Genomic DNA, 19700 nt, shown 5'->3' with positions numbered 1-19700 from the left:
GTATCCGTGGAGGCCATATGAGGGCACCAGATACCCTAAAACTGTAGTTTCAGTTTTCCGGGAACAGTCATATGCTGGGAACCAAATCCAAGTCCTCTTTGAGAATGGCAAGGGCTCTTACTTTCTTAAAACCTTTGTGACATTTAAAACACAATACATCTTTTATCTTTATATCCTTTTTCTAGAGACAGGTTCTTATTCTGGCTGGCCTGGGACTTTCCATCCCCCTGCCTCAGTATTCCAAGTGCTGGGATTACATGTGTGCACCACCCACCATACCCAGCCACACGAAACAAAGTCGGGTGAGAAAAGTGTTCCCACTCCTCTGTGCCAGGGCTTCCTGTAACAAGGTAGGGACAGGGACTCTGCACGCAGAATGGAGAAACCTCAACCCTCTTCTTGGCACGGGGGTTGTTTGTACCTGCATACTCACAGTCACTGAAACACTAGACACAGGCATGCCTAAGAGGCTGAATAAATCACCGGGCAGTGGTGGCACACACCTTTAATTCCAGCACTCGGGAGGCAGAGACAAGAGGATCTCTGAGTTAGAGTACAGTCTACTCTACAAAGTGAGTTCCGGGACATCCAGGACTGTTATACAGAGAAACCCTGTCTTGAAAAACAAAACATAACAAAAAGACAATTGAACAAATCAGCTGGCTGTGGTGACATACACCTTTGATCCTAGCACTCAGGAGGCAGAGGCAAGAGGATCTCTGAGTTCAAGGCTAGCTCTGGTCTACAGAGTTAGCTCTAGGACAGCCAGGGCTACACTGTGAAACCCTGTCTCAAAAAACAACAACAAAAATAAATAAATAGGAAAAAAGAAAACGGAACAGGCCTGTTCAGATATACAAACATTTTTTTTAATACCTAAGAGAAACCCCATACTCACTTAAGGCTACTCAATCCATGTTGCAAGAGTAAAAGCATTTAATTTACCACGCACCTCAGAAAGCTCCAGGTAAGATATAGGTAGGAATATACACAAAGAATTCAGAGTATAAAACTCTCTAGGTAATTAGTAGTCATATTAATATTGGAACTGCAGTAGACAAAACTAGCTACCTCCTGGACTGTGCCGGGAGTCTGACTGTAGCTCTGAGAGACTGGAGTTGTTCTGAGTGGGCAGGAGGTTGAGACTATTCTTCCAGTTCTCCCAAGAGCTCAACAAAGTCAGTGATGTACCACTTGGCGTTGCTCTTGACTTGTTGCCTGATCACATTTCCTCCAAACCCAATGAAAGCATCCTAGGAAGCAAAGTGGGGAGGGGGTTAACATCTCTTAAAATGGCACACCCAGAAACATATATAAAATAAACAAAATATATTTAAGTGAAAATTTATGTACATACTTAAAAAACATGTATAAATGTGTATGTGTATGGGTTGTGTATTGCTATTTATATGTATATATGTGTATGTATCTATATATACCCAATATTGCTCTCTCTGCTTCCAATTGCTGATAGAATGTAAGCCATCAGCTATTGCTCCAGCACCCCACCTGCCTGCCTGCCACCATGCTCCCCACTATGATGATGACAGAGTAACCCTCTGAAACTATAAGCAAGGTCCCTATCAAATGCTTTCTCTGGCTGTCCTGGAACTCGCTCTGTAGACCAGGCTGGCCTCGAACTCACAGAGATCCGCCTCCCTCTGCCTCCCGAGTGCTGGGATTAAAGGCGTGTGCCACCACCACCCAGTTCAAATGCTTTCTTTTATATGTTGCCTTGGTCACGGTGTCTCTTCACAGCAATGGAACAGTGACTAAGACACTTCATGCATGTTCCTAGGCTGAATGTCTTTTGGTTGCTTTGTGTTCTTATCATGACATTTAGCTGTTTTAGTTTAACTTCTGCTGCTAACTTCATAGGGTTTTCAGCCAGACACAGAAAAAAAAATTACCACCTGAAAAAAAAACAGAAAACAAAACACCAGCACCCTTGAGTACGTACGGCAGGAGGGCAGGCTTCCATGTCTGTAGCTCCATCTCCAATCATGATTATTTTCTTAAAGTGGAATTTTTCCTTTAAAAATCGAATAACCTTTCCTTTCCCACCAGACTCGGCTGTTGGCTGCATCTCATCAAAACCTGCGTATTCACCTTCAGAGGACAGTGAGATGTTAGGTCCACAGCTTGTTCATACGGATGACGCCGAACTTAAATATAAGTGTTAAGTCTAAAACAGCCCTGGGTATGGTCACACAGCATGGGACCTGACCCATATTCCCGAGGAGGTGGCTCTAGTGGGTCACCTGGGTTGAATTACCTGCATCTATCTACTCAACTTCTGATGTAGCGATTTTAAGCCTTGTTGAGATATCAGACCACCATAATACATTATATATTATACATATTACATGCAATACATTGATTTATCACATGAATATAGTAACATTACCTAAAGGAATTAACCAACTTTCCTTACTTTTTTGAAGATAGGAGCTCCTGTAGAGCAGGTTATCCTTGAACTTACTATGAATCCTAGGATGACCTTGACACACACTCTCTCTCTCTCCTCTCCCCCCCCCTCTCCTCTCTCTCTCCTCTCTCTCTCTCTCTCTCTCTCTCTCTCTCTCTCTCTCTCTCTCTTTCTCTCTCTCTTCCATGCCTGGAGCGAGCCATCACAGGTGTGTAGGAGCCCTCATGCCCAGTATATGCAGTGCTGGGGATGGAACCCAGGGATTCCTGAGTGTTAGGCAAGTGATCTACCAACTAGATCCCATCCCCAGCTCTGGATTTATTTCTACTATACAGAAACGGGCACACTCATTAGTGGGGGCTGGGACTTGTTTGGTGTGTTTAGATGGGATCACTTTGTAGCTCAGGCTGGTATAGAACTTGAAGAAATTCTCCCACCTCGGCCTCCCAAGTGTTAAGAGCGAATCCCCAGGCCTGGTTCACATATTTGTTTTGTTTGTTGGCTTAATTAGTTTTGTTTTTATTTTTAAAGATCGAGTCTAAGTAGACAAATATGACCTTTAATTCCTAATCCCCTGGCACTGCTTCCCAAATGCTGGAATTACATAGGTATTCTCTTCCCCAGCTTCATACTTTTTTTTCTCTGTGTAACCCTGGCTGTCCTGGAACTAGCTCTGTAGACCAGGCTGGCCTCGAACTCACAGAGATCCGCCTGCCTCTGCCTCCCGAGTGCTGGGATGAAAGGTGTGTACCACCAAAGCTTGGCTAACTCAATCAGTGGGAAGGGACGTGCATGCTATAGCACCTGTGTGGAGGTCGACAGACAACTTTGTGGGGTCCATTCTCTCCTTCCACCTTTATGTGGGTTCCAGGAACTGAATTCAAGTCAGGCTTCTTGGGCGAGCTCTTTTACCTGCTGAGCCCTCACTGGCCCTCATAGGGTTTCAAGACTACTCGCTACCTATACCATGACATAACTATAGAGCTTCTGGTTCTTTTGTAACAGGGTTTCATACAGCCCAGGCTATCCTAGAACTTACTGTGTATCCTAAGATGACCCTGAATGCCTGATCTTTCTGCTTCCACCTGGGAGTATAGGTTGGAACCAACCTGCCTGGTTTAAGTGCCAACCAGTGCTTTAGCAGGCTGGACAATCACTCTACCAAGGGACCCCACCCTGGCCCAAGAGCATTCTGTTCGCTATTTTGTTTTCCATTATTTATTATGCTTTATTTGCGTGTGTGTGTGTGTGTGTGTGTGTGCGTGTGTGTGTGAGGAGGCTGTACATGTGGGTGAAGGTGTGTGGAATCTGGGCTATTGTGAGCTGCAAACCAACACTCTGGAAACAAACTCAGGTCCTCCAAATGACAGCCTGGACTCAGTTAACTGCCGAGCCGTCGCTCATCCTGTTTTTAGAGACTAGGTTTTGTTCTGTAGTCCACACTGGACTCCAACTCGAAATACTCCTGCCTCAGCACCTCAAGAGCCCAGCATCACTGGAGCCCCCTTGAGACAATGTAAATTGTAGCTGTGACCCCAGGTGTCCCAAGGGCAATGGAAATGCAGCAACTCCTTCCTGGGTCTACATTGCTCCAGACACAGTAAAACAAACAAGCGGCCCTGAACTGTAGCATCACAAAATAAGCCAGCAGGCTAACATTTTAGATTGGTGGCAGCATGAATATGCAAAATCAAGCCAGGGCGGATGACCTCAGCCTGTTTTGCAGAGTGAAGAACACCAAAGTGCAGAGGCTATCAGTCAACAGAGCCTTTCGTACGGGGCTGGAGAGATGGCTCAGCAGCTCAGAGTGCAAACCGCTCCTGCAGAGGACCAGGGTTCAGTTCCCAGCATCCGAGCCAGGTCTCATAATAGCCTGTAACTCCAGCTGCAGGAGATCTGGTACACTCTTCTGGCCTCCGAGGGTACTTGTATGACACACACATGCACACACACACACACACACGCACACGCGCACACACACATACACACACACACACACACGCACCGATTTTTCTTAAAGATCTATTTGTTTTTATTTATGTGTGTGGATGTTTTGCCTGCATGCTTGTTTGTGTACCACACAAGTGCCTGGTGTCCTTGCAGAAGAGGGAGTTGGATTTCCTGGAACTGGAGTTACATCGCTGTGGATCGTCCAATGTGGGTGCTAGGAACTGAACCCAGGTCCTCTGGAAGAATGCCTAGTGCTTTTAACCCCTAAGCCACCTCTCCAACCCCCATAAAAAAATTTTTTTTAAAAAGAATAACTCATGTAACTCTTAACCCCAGAGCCACCACTCTTTTAAGTTACGTTTCAACAGACACTAACTAGAATATTAAATAACAGAACAGATAAGAAAGGGAATATATTACCATTAAAATCTTACCAATACAGCACTCGGGAGGCAGAGGCAGGCGGATCTCTGAGAGTTCGAGGCCAGCCTGGTCTACAAGAGCTAGTTCTGGGATGGGCACCAAAAGCTACAGAGAAACCCTGTCTCGAAAAACCAAAAAAAAAAAAAAAAAAAACTTACCATTAGCCAGGTGGCTAAAAAATCTTACCGTTGAAGTAGAATTTCAGCCTATTGGCAAATACGTTGGCTGTTGGGATATTGAGCTTCGCAGCAACGTGCTCCACAATACTCCTAAAGCCACCAGATATGAGGAACACCTGCACATTGCGCTCCTGTAGGCGACTGACCAGCTCCCTACAAAATAAACACAAAATACAAAACAGCAGTTAATACAAAAAGGAAACATGAAAAAGGTGCTCTTTTTTTTATTAGTTTTTCTTAGCTCCAATGCTGGAAGTCCATCTATAAAGATAATGCCTATGGGATTAACATTTTATATGTTTGAGGAGGGGCTGGTGAGGTGGTGTTCATTTGGGTTGTGTGTGTGTGTGTGTTTTTTTTAAAAGATATATTTATTTATTATGTATACAACTTTCTGCCTCCATGTATACCCACACGCCAGAGGAAGGTATCAGATCTCATTACAGGTGGTTTGGAGCCACCATGTGGTTGCTGGGAATTGAACTCAAGACCTCTGGAAAAGCAGACAGTGCTCTTAACCACTGACCCATCTCTCCAGCCCCTGGGCTGTGTGTTTTTGAATAAAGTCTCTTTATTGAACTTCTATCCAGTCGGAGTGGCCATTCTGAAGCCATGAGTGTCTCTGCTGAGGCTTTGCCCTTTCCCTAGCAATTACATTTTTCTTCATGTGTCCACTTCTGTGTTCTATTGTTGTGAGGTTGTTGTCTATTTCATTGTTCTTTGTTTCTTTGTTGTTGTTTGTTTTGTTTTTCGAGACAGGGTTTCTCTGTAGCTTTGGAACCTGTCCTGGAACTAGCTCTTGTAGACCAGGCTGGCCTTGAACTCACAGAGACCCACCTGCCTCTGCCTCCGAGTGCTGGGTTAAAGACTTGCACCACCACTGCCCACCCAGCTTGTTGTTTGTGAGACAAACTCTTCCTATGTAGCCAGACTGGCTTTGAACTCACAAGAGCAATCCTGCCTGAGCTACCTCTGTGCTAGTATTTCAGATGTGAACCAATACCTGTTCTTAGTTTTTTTGTTTGTCTGTTTTGCTGGCTGATTTTGAGATAGGATCTCATGTGTCTGTGGATTATTTTGAACTTTTGATCACCTGCCCCCACCTCCGATGTCCTAGGATTACAAGGGTATGCTACACAGACACCCAGCCTGTGTGTGTGTGTGTGCGCGTGCGTGTGCATGTGTGTTCTAAGACAAGGTCTCATGTGTTACCCTGGTTGGCTTTGAACTCAAGACCCTCCTGTCTCGGCTTCCTGAGAATTATGAAATGCGCACCACCATTCCCAGCATTATATGTGCTTTTCAGATGTGCTTAGAAATTAATGGGTGGGACTTCTCTGCTTCTGGAAACCATTGCACTAACATTAAGATAAAGAACTCCTAGAGAACCCTGGTGAAAGCATAAAGTCAAACATACACGAGACCAGAGAGTAAGATAAGAGCAGATGTAAGTACCAAGAGAGCCCTGCAGAAGGCAACAGTAACAGATACTCTCTGGAGGAAAGAGTTCCGCAAATCCCCAAGCTCATAGCAAGACAGTATGCCAAGGGCCAAGACTGTGCTTACCTTATCCCGGGGGTCAGGTGTGGGGGGTGCTCAGCTAGGAGCCTTTGCACCTGCTCCCTGGAGGGCTGAATCAGTGCCAGGCGTTCAGTGAGCGCATCTTTGAAAGGCAATGCTCCTCCCATGGCTTTCCGTGTCCTAGGAGGAAGAGCCACGATCAGGCCAGCCGGGTTAGCTGTCCTTGAAGTCAACATGCCTTCCTATGCCAGGACTTCATGATAACCATCAGGAAGGTATTACTGCGAGCCCAACTCTACAACAGGCATGCTGCAAGCCGCGTACAGGAGGTGTCTGCTTGGGAATCACACAGAGACTCTGACACCATGGACTGTGCATCCACAGATGGGTCAGAAACCCTCACATCCCAAACACAAGCACCTTGCCTGCAAACCATAACCTCGAAAGAAACCAAAGGCTGAAAGCTCCTGTATCAAATGCAGCCATAGCTCAGGAAGGCGTCGCTGTGGCAGAGCGGGGCGAGCAAAGGGAAGAGACAGAGCTTGTGGCCTGGCATCTCTCTCCACTGAGGCGGTAGGGTTGCACTTTTAACCTTGACCGGGGGGCACTGAATACTTAGAGCCCCAGGCTATCTTCTTGGATTAATCATTTTCCCAGCCTGCCTAAGAATGCGTCTCATTCATGTTTTGCTACCTTTGTTTGTACTGGAATATTTGCAGATGGACAGATGAAGACAGCACTCTACCACTGTCTCTGCAGAGACATTCATGTTTTGCTACCTTTGTTTGTACTGGAATATTTGCAGATGGACAGATGAAGACAGCACTCTACCACTGTGGGGGGCAGGGGGATCTGGAGCTTTGTCTTAGCACTGGGCCAAAACCAGAACCTAGGAACTGAGACCTTATAGCCTTTCATCCGGTCTTTTTGTTGTTGTTGTTTGTTTGTGGTTGGTTGGTTTTTGTTTTGTTTTTTTGAGACAGGGTTTCTCTGTGTAACAACCCTGGCTCTTCTGGAACTCGCTCTGTAGACCAGGCTGGCCTCAAACTCACAGAGATCTGCCTGCTTCTGCCTCCCTGAGTGCCAGGATTAAAGGTGTGCGCTACCAGGCACAATTGGTCATTGCTTTTTAAAGATGTGGTGACTTCTTTAGCATCTCCTAAAGGGAATAAAGACAGCTCATACATTTCAGACACAGCCGCCTCCACACCACAGAATTTGGCCAGCTCATCAATGCCTTCCTCTCGGATGACTGTGCTGTCGACGTCAAAGCACACCGCATCTGCTGAGCAGATGAGTTCCCTCAGCTCCGAGTGGGAGACCATCCTGGGAAGAATTTTCCTCCTAGAAAAGAGGGAGAGAAGTGTGCTTAAAGATGTCAAGGGGCTGCCAGGCAGTGGTGGCGCACGCCTTTAATCCCAGCACTCGGGAGGCAGAGACAGGCGGATCTCTATGAGTTGGAGGCCAGCCTGGTCTACAAGAGCTAGTTCCAGGACAGGAACCAAAAAGCTGCGGAGAAACCCTGTCTCGAAAAATCAAAAAAAAAAAAAAAAAAAAAGATGTCAAGGGGCGAAGGGTGCGGCTCAGTTGGAGTTTGTTCAGCATTCACAAAGCCCCAAGTTTCGCCTAAGCCAGGTGTAGTGATGTATGCCTGGGATCCCAGCTCTTTGGAGGTGGAAGCAGGAGGATCAAGCGGTTAAGATTGGGGCTGAAGGCCAGGCGGTGGTGGCACACTCCTTTAATCCCAGCACTCGGGAGGTGGAAGCAGGTGGATCTCAGTGAGCTTGAGGCCAGCCTGGTCTATCAAGCAAGTTCCAGGACAGCCAGGACTGTTAAACAGAGAAACCCTGTCTTAAAAAACAAAAACAAAAACAAAACAAAAAAAGGATTGGGGCTGAAGTGATGGTTCTGTAGTTAAAGTGCTTGTTGCTCTTTCAAGGGACCCAAATTCATTTGCCAGAACCTTCATCTGGCTGTTCACAACTACCTGTAACTCCAGCTCCAGGAGACCCATCACCCTCTCTGGCACATGCACCCCCCCCCACACACACACAAAACTAAAAATAGCAATAATAATTTTTTAAAAAGAGAGAGTTGCGGGCTGGAGAGATGGGTCAGTGGTTAAGAGCATTGCCTGCTCTTCCAGAGGTCCTGAGTTCAATTCCCGGCAACCACATGGTGGCTCACAACCATCTGTAATGAGGTATGGTGCCCTCTTCTGGCCTGCAGACATACACACAGACACAATATTGTATCCATAATAAATAAATAAATTTAAAAAAAAAAAAAAAGAGAGAGAGTTGCTGGTGGTGGTGGTGACATATACCTTTAATCCCAGCACTCAGGTAGCAGAGGCAGGCAGATCTCTGTGGGTTTAAGGCCAGCCTGGTCTACAGAGTGAGTTCTAGGACAGTCAGGGCTACACAGAGAAACCTTGTCTCAAAAAAACAAAGGAGAGTGAGAGAGTTAGTTTAAGACCATCCTTAGCTCCATAGCAAATTTGAGGCCAGTCTGGACTACATAAGACACTGTTTCCAATGAAATGGTAACAGGGAGATGGCTCAATAGGTAAAGATGCTTGCTGCCAAACCTCCATCCCTGGAAGGCACACGGCAGAAGTGAAGAGAGGAATCATGAAAAGTTGTCCTATGACCTCTGTGCTCACACAGAAAAGAAATAAAGCTTGTTCCGTAAATATATCATGTGATTCGACGGGGCAGGACCATGAGGCACAGGTTAAGGGAAAGCTAGCCAGGAAGGCAAATTATGTAAGAGCTAAAACGAGATGATGACAGAATAATCAACGGGCCCGCAGGGCCTCAAAACTAGTGAAAAGACAAATCCAGGCCAGGCACCTGGCATGGAACCTGTTAGCAACCGTGTCCTACAGAGGCTCCCGGTATTTCAGAGATGTTGGGCGGCATGGCGGTGCATGTTTGTGCTTGCAATCTCAGCCCTAGGGAGGGGAGGAGAGGGCATGAGGATGGGGGCTAAAGGTCATCCTTGGGTTTGCACTGGGTTTGAGTAATAGGGTCAAGGCAATCCTGGGCTAGAGATCCTATCTCTCAATCAATAAATAGTGGGAATGGGTAGTGGTGCACACGCGTGTTCCCAGCACTCAGGAGGCTGAAGCAGGAGGATCGCGAGCGCCAAGCTGGTGCTACATAGTGAGCCTGGTCTAAAAAAACATCTTGAAAAACCTTGGCGATAGGGGAAAACCAAGTGCGGCTGCTTCCAAGTAAATTGTGTACATTAGACGTCCACAGAGAGAGAAAAATCACTGCTGGGAAACGGACTCTGGAACGTCACATGGGGCTTTTGGGGGAAGGGAAGCCCAGAGATGAGGAGTGGAGAGAGTGCCGGGAGAAAGGACTGTGTCCACACAGAGGCCCAGGCCCACCCACTGCCTTCAGGGGTGCAGACTGGGGCTCCAGCTCGGCAGTGAAGTCACCTGACTTTGTTCTTAAGTTTGTGCTGAGGAGCCCTTCTTCACCGGAGCTCCAAAGTGAAGAAAGGGGTTTCCCTTCGGGGCTTGGATTTAGAAGGACCGGATTGGGGTAAGAGGAAGAAAATTTCCTTTCTTAAATAGATAAAAGCTCTACCATCTAGTATCTTGTGCGAGGCACCTAAGGTTACAGGAGCTCTTTCCATTTGCATCAGCCATGCAAGCGGTACACAGATATGCATATAGGAAAAGCACCCATACACATATAACAAAAATGTAATTTTAAAAAAAGAAATAGGGGCTGGAGAGATGGCTCAGAGGTTAAGAGCACTGGCTGCTCTTCCAGAGGTCCTGAGTTCAATTCCCAGCAACCACAGCCATCTATAATGAGATTTGGTACCTTCTTATGACATGTATATAATAAATAAATAAACAAACTTAAAAAAAAGAAATAAACTTCTTATAAACAGAAGTGACGTGCATATAACATGTTATGACAGACAATGCTCCTTCTCCTCCTCCTTCTTTTCAAAGACAGGTCTCCTATAGCCTACCTGGTGTCAAACCTGCTACATAGCTAAGGGTAACCTTGAACTCCTGATCCTCCCACCTCCTGAGTGCTGAGATGCCAGGCATGAACATTACACCTACTTTATATGGTGGAACCCAGGGCTTTGAGCACAGTAAGCCTGCACCCTACACACCAAGCCACATCCTCAAACCAACAGATGCTGCTTTTCGCTCGACGAGGTTAGCTCACAGCCAAATCTAATGCATGGACATACTAGTACTCACGATTCTCCAGAGCTGAATTCCTGGGTGACAGTGTCTTTCTCTTTCCCTTTGAAGGTAAAAATGCACCGTAAACCTCAGGTTAGAGTTTTGTTTTTAAAGAAATATCTGTGGGTTTTGCAAGAGCCTAAAAAACAAACAAAGAGAGAGAGAGAGAGAGAGAGAGAGAGAGAGAGAGAGAGAGAGAGAGAGAGAGAGAATGAACAACCAGGAACAGAATCATGGTAAAGAAGGAGGTAGTAGAAGGGCTGGGGTTTTGGCTCAGCTGGTAAAGTACTTGCCCGGCATGCAGCAAGCCTGGAGTTTCACCCTCTGAAGTTCATAAGCCAGGGTTGATGACCTACACCTATAGCCCCAGCACTCAAGGGACAGAATCAGTCCGAAGGGTCAGAAGTTCAAGGTGATCTTAGGAGTTAACGGTTCAAGGCAAGCCTGGGTTATATAAGACCCAGTCACAAACAGAAGGGTCGGGAGTGTGGGGGAAGGAAGACTGACAGACCTCCTAGTAAGATTCTTCCAACAAAAACGGCTTCCCCTGGGCGATGTTCAAACAGAGCAGAGAAGTAGTTACAGCCTTGTCCGTGGCTTCTACTCTGCCTGATGAACAGAACACAAAGAGGACCCGCGGGGAGAACAACATACAGATACAGAATGGAGAGGCTTGAGCATAGGGTAGACCCAACAGTCCTTGCTTTCTTCAAAACATGACATACGTGTGTGTGTGCTGCCTCGTGCCTGTAATTTCAACATTTGAAGGGCTAAGGAAGCCTGAGGCAGGAGGATGACTCTGAGGGTTTTTTTTTTTTTTTTTTTTTTTTTTGGTTTTTCGAGACAGGGTTTCTCTGTGGTTTTTTTTTTTTTTTTTTTTTTTTTGGAGCCTGTCCTGGAACTAGCTCTTGTAGACCAGGCTGGTCTCAAACTCACAGAGATCCGCCTGCCTCTGCCTCCCAAGTGCTGGGATTAAAGGCGTGCGCCACCACCGCCCGGCTCTGAGTTTTAATCCTGTCTCAGAAAGGAAAAAAAATAAATAACGGGGAGCTAGAAGCGCAGGTGTGGCTCAGCGGTAGAGTGCCCTGGCCTGCGCTCCATGCTCAATACTACAAAACCACATAATCGATCAGTTAGTTACAAGTCAGGGAAACAAAGCCAAGAGCAACAGAGAAGGAGTCAGAACGATTCAGGGACTGGCAAGACGGCTCAGCAGATAGAGATGCTCACCTTGAAACCCTGATGGGCCTCGATCAATCCCTGGAGCCCTTGGTGAAAGGGGGGAACTGGTTCCTGAGTCAACCTCTGACCTCTACAGATGAGCCATGGCATATGCGTGTCCACACCCATATTCGCAGTAATAATAAATATATATATTTATTAAAGGAATTCTGGCGCTAGCCTCAAAGGAGCAAAGCTAACAACTGTGAATTGTGATTTCCATCACTAACACCAGGGAAATACTCAGTGGCAAGGAGTTATTTAGTGGGCACCAGGTTCCATTCTCAGCACCACGAAAAGTTATTTAAAAAAATTAAGTAGAAGAAACAACAACAATAGAAAACATTAAAATGGAAATAGAAGCTGCAGAGAAAATGGCTCCGCAGTTAAGAACATTTGCTGTTCTTGCAAAGGAAGTAGGTTCAAGTCCCAGGACCCAGATGTTATATCATAATCCTCTGTAGCTCCAGTTCCGGGGGTCTGATGCCCTCTCCCTCTTCTGACCTCTGGGAGGCACCAGGCGCACATATGGTGCACAAACATGCATACAAGTAAAACATTTCACAAACATAAAATAAGTAAGTCTTTAAAAAATAAAACTGCACCAGGCGGTGGTGGCGCACACCTTTAATCCCAGCACTCGGGAGGCAGAGGCAGGAGGATCTCTGTGAGTTCGAGGCCAGCCTGGTCTACAAAGGGAGTTCCAGGACAGGCTCCAAAGCTACAGAGAAACCCTGTCTTGAAAAAAACAAAATAAAATAAAATGAAACTGCAAATAACTAACATCCTGATACATACCCATAATCTCAGTGCTCAGGAGAATAAGGCACAAGGTTTTAAATTTAAAAGTCAGGCTCTACTACATAACAAGAGCCAGGCTCAAAAAAAAAAAAAAAAATTTCAAGATGGTGGGTGCCAGGAAAACAGCTCACACGGTAAGGTCCAACCTAAGTTCAATCACTAGAATGGTGTTTTTAAAAATGACAGGGGATGGTCAAATGGCTTGGTGGGTAAACCTTTGCCATGCAAACCTGATGACCTGAGTTCAATTCCCAGAACCTAGAATAGCCTAGAAAAAGGAAAAACTGATTCCAAAAAGTTGTCTTCTGACCTCCACCCAAGCACTTGCACACTCACACACAAACATTCAGTCCAGCACATGCACAAGTGTGCCCTCGGGTACACAAGTCTCTCTCTCTCCCAATAAACATTAAAAAATAAATAAATAAATAAAAAGGTAGACACACCTGAGGAATAACACCCAAATTCCCAGATTTGTCCTCTGGCCTACACATACACACACACACACACACACACACACACACTTTGAATGTAAGTGTAGTATATGAAGGTGCTAAATCTCAGGGGGAAAAAAGAGGATAAGCAGGAACAGTTAAGAACTGAGCCAAAAGCCAGGCCTGCTGGCTGGTGGCCATAATCCTGGCACCTGGGAAACTAAGGCAGGAGGATCACTGCAAGTACACACCAGCCTGGCCAGAGACTACACCCTTCAGAAAGAGCTGTGCAGTAAACTGGTAGAAAGAATGAGCAAAGCTGTTGTGAAGATAAAAGTACTGAGGACGTGGCCCAGCGGGGACTCTCATGTGCTGGGGGGTGGGGGATGGGAATTAAGCACATTGCTTGTAGGTTAAAGATAGAGTTACCAACCCCAGCAGCCCCTGCTTTCAGAGATCCATACAAGAAAAGGGAAGGTGGATGGGAGAGAAACATTTTCATGAGGTGTGTTTGTGGGTGATTGCCCAAATGTCCACCAACAGATAAGCTTTAAAGTCTTGGAAAATGGAAGCATGAGGATCAGGAGTTCAAGGCCAGCTGTGCTAACACACACACACACACACACACACGAGACTATAATACGCAAGACTCATATATAGAAAATATAATTGTCACTAGAGAGATTGCTTAATGGTTGAGAGTGCTTGCTGTTCTTGCAGAAAAAGGAGGTTGGATTCCAGCACCCACATGGGTCACAGCGGTCAGTTCACAATCTCCCCTGACTCCAGCACGCCAGCTCCTGCGGTTCTCACACCTTTGGCCTCTGAAGGTACAGATACACACACACACACATACACACACACACACATATTTAAAGATAACGAACGAATCTAATAAATGAAAGATTTAACACCCAAATTAAAGCTATTCCTTTATAATTGTATGTTTGTGCGTACATATATATATATATATATGTTTATGTGTACTATATATGTCTATTTCAAATTCTATTTCTAATGGAAATGATGGCAAAGTCAAGACACTTCGGTTTGGAGAATGTTCATGTCTTCTACAGATGAGTCTCCTGGGCCAGATTGCATCATTCATTCATGCTGTTTGTCTTGGAGAATGAAAAAAAAGTGAAGCTACCCAAAATATGAACTAACGAAAGGAAAGCCTTGGAGTCCTAGGAGATAATCTACCTACCCAGCAAAGAATCAGAGAGGTCACAGCTGTGGGGAAGCGAGGACCGGTGCATCTGAAAGCTGCCCTGTGGCTAGACAGGCGCGAGCGAGGAACTCACCGCGGTTCCTGGGCCGCGCTTGTCTTCACGGTTCCTGTGCCTATAACTTTCCGGTAGCGACGGGGTCTGGAGCTGCTGTGACGCGCGAGTGCTGTGTCTTAAGGGAGGTGATCCGTGCAGGAGATCACAGTCCTCACCCAAGGCTCGTCTGGGATCTTCTGATGAGTCCGGCGGCTTCAGAACAGTTTCTCATGTGCGTTTCCAACTGGAGACGGCTGATCTCGGCTCTGCGAAACCGGGTTGGAAGGCCGCCTCGGTCCAGCCCCCCAGGGGAGGGGCTTCGCGGTCCCGCCCCCCACCCCTTCCCTTCCTAGGGGTTCTGCGCCGACTGAGCCGCCTTGAGAGCTCTGTGACCTCCAGTTTGTTGAGATAGTCCGAAAGAGCTCCCGACTTTCAGACGCCGTGCCCCAGTGCAGGATCCCTGCACGCGAGAGAAACGAGGGACCTCTGCACTGATTTTGCAATGCAGAAAGCCTCTTGTGAGCCCTTTCTGAAACCCCTGTTAATTACAAAATCTACACAGACCCGCTGGCAAAGTAACTCACTTGGCAGAGTATTTGCCTGGCGTGCAAGAATAGGGTTCCATCCCTAGCACCACATAAACTCCACAGTGGCAAATGCTTGAAACTCCAGCACTCAGGAGGTGGAGACAGGATTGGAAGTTCAAAATCATCCTACCAACATAATGAATTTGCGACAAGCCTGAACCACAGTAAAGACCTTGTCTAAAAATAAAGATACTCTGTTCATACTTAAAGTGAAGAAGAAGAAAAAAGCCAAAAATCTTTTGCTGGGCTGGAGAAAGGCCCAGGAGTTAACTGTCCTTACTGCTATAACGGAAAACCCAGGTTTGGGTCCCAGCATCTCCATCAGGTGGCTCACCACCACCTGTGGCTCCAGTTCCAGGAGATCCAGTGCCTGCTGGCTTCCGAGGGCACCAGCACACGTGCAGGTACATACATACACATGAATAAAAATAATTTTTTATTTAAAATTTTTATTTACTGCCGGGCCTTTATTTACTGCACATGCCTTTAATCCCAGTACTTGGGAGGCAGAGGCAGGTGAATCTTTGTGAGTTCGAGACCAGCCTGGTCTACAAGAGCTAGTTCCAGGACAGGCTCCAAAGCCACAGAGAAACCCTGTCTCAAAAAAAAAAAAAAAAAAAAAAAGAATTACTGACTGAATACAGAGAACAAATTTAAAGATTTGTTTTTATTATTTTCTAATTATGCATAGGATTATACCTGCATGGAGGTGTGTGCCCAAGAGTGCAGGCTAGAGGCGTCAGATTCCAAGGGGCTGGAGTTACGGATACTCAGGTCTTCTAGAAGAGCAGTAGCAAGGGCTCTTAACTGCTGAGCCGTCTGCCCTGCAGATACCCCTGAGAGAAAAGTTAAGACTTTATAGTAACCCAGCAACTTTCAAATAAATGGTCAAAGTTAATAGCACTAACCATGGGATAAACCAGAATCACATGACTTTTCTTAAGCCGCAATAAGCACATGTCATCCCTGTAATATTTCTTGCCAAAATGAATTTAGTCATTAGGTAACATCAAACTACACCAAATAAGTCTAAAATAACGGCTGGATACTCAAAGATGCCAAGGTCAAAGCGGGGGAGTGCTAGAGGTCTGTTAATCCAGCAATCTAGACCATGAGGTGAGAGGATTGCCAGGATGAGACCAGCCTGGGCTATAAGTGTCAGGTCATCTTGAGCTACACAGTAAGCCTGTCTCAGAACAAAACCAGGTATGGTGGTACATAACCATACTCACAACACTCTGGAAACTGAGGTAAAAGAATCAGTTCAAGGTCATCCTGAGCTCATACTGAGTGTGAGGCCAGCCTGGACAACATGAGACCCTGTTAGCTTTTTGTTTTGTTTTAAGATATAAATAAATTAAAGAGAGAAACCGACTCTTAAAAGTTGTCCTATTAGGGGCTGGAGAGATGGCTCAGAGGTTAAGGACACTGACTGCTCTTCCAGAGGTCCTGAGTTCAATTCCCAGCAACCGCATGGTGGCTCACAACCATCTACAATGAGATATGGTGCCCTCTTCTGACATGGAGGCAAAACACTGTATTGTATATGTAATAAATAAAATCTTTAAAAAAAAAAAGTTGTCCTATCATAGGGCAGTGATGGTTCATGCCTTTAATCCCAGCACTCTGGAGGCAGAGGCAGGTGGATCTCTGTGAGTTCAAGGCCAGCCTGGTTTATAGAGTGAGTTCCAGGACAACAGGGGCTGTTACACAGAGAAACCTTGTCTCAAAAAAAAAACAAAAACAAAACAAACAAAAAAAGTTGTTCTCTGACCTCTCTATATATGCTCTGGCACAGATGAAAGATATAAACACATACACGTTACATGTATACACGCACATACACACAAACAAGTGTAATAAAACCTTTTTGAGACTTTGTCTCGAACAACAAAAAAACTCTTTTTAAAAGATTGGGAACTGGGACTGGAGAGACGGCTCAGCAGTTAAGAGGACTAACTGCTCTTCCAGAGGTCCTGAATTCAATTCCCAGCAACCATTATAGTAGCTCACAACGATCCAAAATGAGATCTGGTGCCCTCTTCTGGCCAACAGATATACATGCAGGCAGAATGCTATATACATAATAAATAAATCTTTAAAAAAAGACTGGAAACCAGAAGAGTCATTAAATCCTATTGTGGAAGTAGACCACAGCATGTGACAGCCTCAAATGTAGCTTCTATCATATATGTGAACTGTCATAGAGATTTTTAATAGCAAAACATCAGAATAAATATAACCCAGTGGAAGGTTGGTGAAATAAATTGTGATGCAGTCATTCAATGAATTATGTTAAAGACATAACAAAAGCCGGGCGGTGGTGGCACATGCCTTTAATCCCAGCACTCAGAAAGCAGAGGCAGGCGGATCTCTGTGAGTTCGAGGCCAGCCTGGTCTACAAGAGCTAGTTCCAGGACAGGAACCAAAAGCTACAGAGAAACCCTGTCTCGAAAATACAAAAAAAAAAAAAAAAAAAAAATTTAACAAAACACAAAAACTTTTGCCAGATGTGGTGATGCTGTGTGATATTCACTGTGAGAAAGACACATTGCTGGGACTGTGGGTCAGAGGTAAAGCACTTGCCTAGCATATGTAAGCCAGGGGTGGTGGTACATGTCTGTAATGCCTGCACTTAGGAGCCAGGCAGATGGGGCTAGAGAGATGGCTCAGTGGTTTAGAGCATTGGCTGCTCTTCCTTCCTAATATACACATGGGGTCTGATGCCTTTTTCTAGTGTTTAGACATATGTGCATACAAAATACCCATAAAAACAAATAAGTAGAGAGGAGGTGGGTAGAGGCAGGATTGCATAGTGAGACCGATCTCAAAAATAAAACAAACCACAAGTTAAAAGGGGGGGGGGGCTGGAGAGATGGTTGCTCTTCCAAAGGTTCTGAGTTCAATTCCCAGCAACCACATGGTGGCTCACAACCATCTGTAATGAGGTCTGGTGCCCTCTTCTGCCCTGCAGCATACACACAGACAGACCATTGTATGCATAATAAATAAATATAAAAAAAGACACCTCCAATACCCCCCCCTTTGTTGTTGTTGTTGCTGTTTTGCTTTGCTTTGCTTTTTGAGACAGGGTTTCTCTGTGAAACAGTCCTGGCTGTCCTGGAACTCACTCTCTAGACCAGGCTGGCCTTAAACTCAAGAGATCCACCTGCCTCTGCCTCCCAACTCCTGGAATTAAAAGTATGCACCATCACTATCCCACCCTTTTTTCTTTTTTGAGACAGGGTCTCACTACGTAGCCATGGCTAGCCTGGAACTTGCTATGTAGATCGTTTGCCTTGAACCCACATTGATCTGCCTGCCTGCCTAGTGCTGGGATTAAAGATGGTGCCACTATGCCTGGCTTTGTTTCATTCTTGCAGTAAGTATTAGACAGATATTGAAGAGCATGAGAATTTATTTCAATTAAAATAGCAAAACCTCCAGTATAGACCAGTATAATATATTCAATGGTATTATGAATTGTCATCTTTGTGAAGTGATTTCTATTGATATACATGTTTATAAATTCAGATAACAGCTTAAAAATTGAGCACAAAAAAAGAGCATATACACCTAAGTGCTCAGGCATACAGGCAGAGAAAACGCCCATACATATTAACACACACATACACACAACACACACAAAAGGCAGGTAGTGGTGGCGCACGCTTTTAATCCCAGCACTCGGGAGGCAGAGGCAGGTGGATCTAGGTGAGTTCGAGGCCAGGTTGGTCTACAGAGCGAGTTCCAGGACAGGCTCCAAAGCTACAGAGAAACCCTGTCTCAAAACAACAACAACAAAAAGCTAAACGGGTATGGAGAGATGGTTCAGCGCTTGTTCTTCCAGAGGACCCAGGTCCAATTCCTAGCACTCATGTGGCAGCTTCCCAACTGTTTGTAACTCCAGTTCCAGGGGATCTGATATTTTCACACCAATGCATATACAATAAAGCTAAGTTAAAAACTTTTTTTTTTTCAAGTTAAAGGAGTCCTTTCAAAGCCTGGGTACCACTGTCCAGCAAAGTTTGAGCTTTTAGCAGACATAGTAGCTCACACCATTTTGTAGGCTAAAGCAGAAGACTGCTACGAGTTAGCTACCAGTCCAGGCTACACAGTGGGTAGTTTATCTAGGGCCAGAGTGAGACCTTGTTTCACATACAAAAATAAAAATAAAAAAGCCGGGCGGTTGGGGAGCATGTCTTTAATCCCAACACTCTGGAGGCAGAGGCAGGCGGGTCTACAGAGCGAGTTCCAGGACAGCCAAGGCTACACAGAAATAGCATCTCGAAAAAACAACCCGACAAACCCTGAGTCTGCACATCTGCCTCAGTGACCCGAGCCCTAAGAATGAACCGACTCTTGAGTCTCCTCAACGCCCATCGCACCATCTAGTCGCCTCTAAAGCCATCTAGGAATTTCTACCTGGCATTACACGTTTCTTCCCCGGGTTTAAACCACCAGGGTACTGGGGAAGCGTCCTTCTTCTGTGTTCCCACATTTATGGATAAAACAAGCAAGGAAAAATGAATCTGGGAAACCTCGCGAGAGGGTGAGGGGCCCATCCCGGAACCCAGAGTCCAGGAGCTACAGACACCATGCAAAGCGAAGCCGATGCCTCTGCTTCCTGTCACGCCCAGACGAGTGCTGAGGCTGAAGCATGCCT

At 45.7% G+C, this 19700-nt stretch overlaps 1 protein-coding gene across 3 annotated transcripts; it reads right to left on the bottom strand.

Annotated features, from left to right (window-relative positions):
- Positions 1 to 847: 847 nt before the first annotated feature.
- Psph (phosphoserine phosphatase) lies at positions 848 to 19638 on the bottom strand. 3 transcript variants are annotated; one of them, XM_057764805.1, is made up of 9 exons: positions 19460 to 19638; positions 15734 to 15870; positions 14487 to 14713; positions 10732 to 10865; positions 7687 to 7845; positions 6547 to 6681; positions 4988 to 5133; positions 1961 to 2109; positions 848 to 1253 (listed from the first exon to the last, which is right to left on the bottom strand). In XM_057764805.1, the coding sequence occupies exons 5-9, from the start codon at positions 7824 to 7826 to the stop codon at positions 1146 to 1148; spliced, it is 678 nt and encodes a 225-aa protein (XP_057620788.1). In that variant the 5' UTR covers positions 7827 to 7845; positions 10732 to 10865; positions 14487 to 14713; positions 15734 to 15870; positions 19460 to 19638; the 3' UTR covers positions 848 to 1145. The 3 variants fall into 3 exon arrangements, with proteins under 3 accessions (XP_057620788.1, XP_057620789.1, XP_057620787.1); XM_057764806.1 differs by having other exon boundaries at positions 10742 to 10865; positions 14390 to 14713; positions 19460 to 19637; XM_057764804.1 differs by having other exon boundaries at positions 10742 to 10865; positions 19460 to 19637.
- Between the last annotated feature and the right edge of the window lie 62 nt (positions 19639 to 19700).

Source organism: Chionomys nivalis, chromosome 3 (genome assembly GCF_950005125.1).
Source record: "Chionomys nivalis chromosome 3, mChiNiv1.1, whole genome shotgun sequence".
Taxonomy (NCBI): Eukaryota; Metazoa; Chordata; class Mammalia; order Rodentia; family Cricetidae; genus Chionomys; species Chionomys nivalis.
This window is presented reverse-complemented; position numbering and strand designations above follow the sequence as displayed.

Excerpts from the sequence above, each read along its gene's own strand:
- Psph (XM_057764805.1), bottom strand. The coding sequence starts at position 7,826 with ATGGTCTCCCACTCGGAGCTGAGGGAACTCATCTGCTCAGCAGATGCG. Across the intron at positions 2,110-4,987 it reads GCTGAAATTCTACTTCAACG|GTGAATACGCAGGTTTTGAT; the intron begins GTAAGATTTTTT and ends TGTCCTCTGAAG. Across the intron at positions 1,254-1,960 it reads TGGAAGCCTGCCCTCCTGCC|GATGCTTTCATTGGGTTTGG; the intron begins GTACGTACTCAA and ends TTTGCTTCCTAG.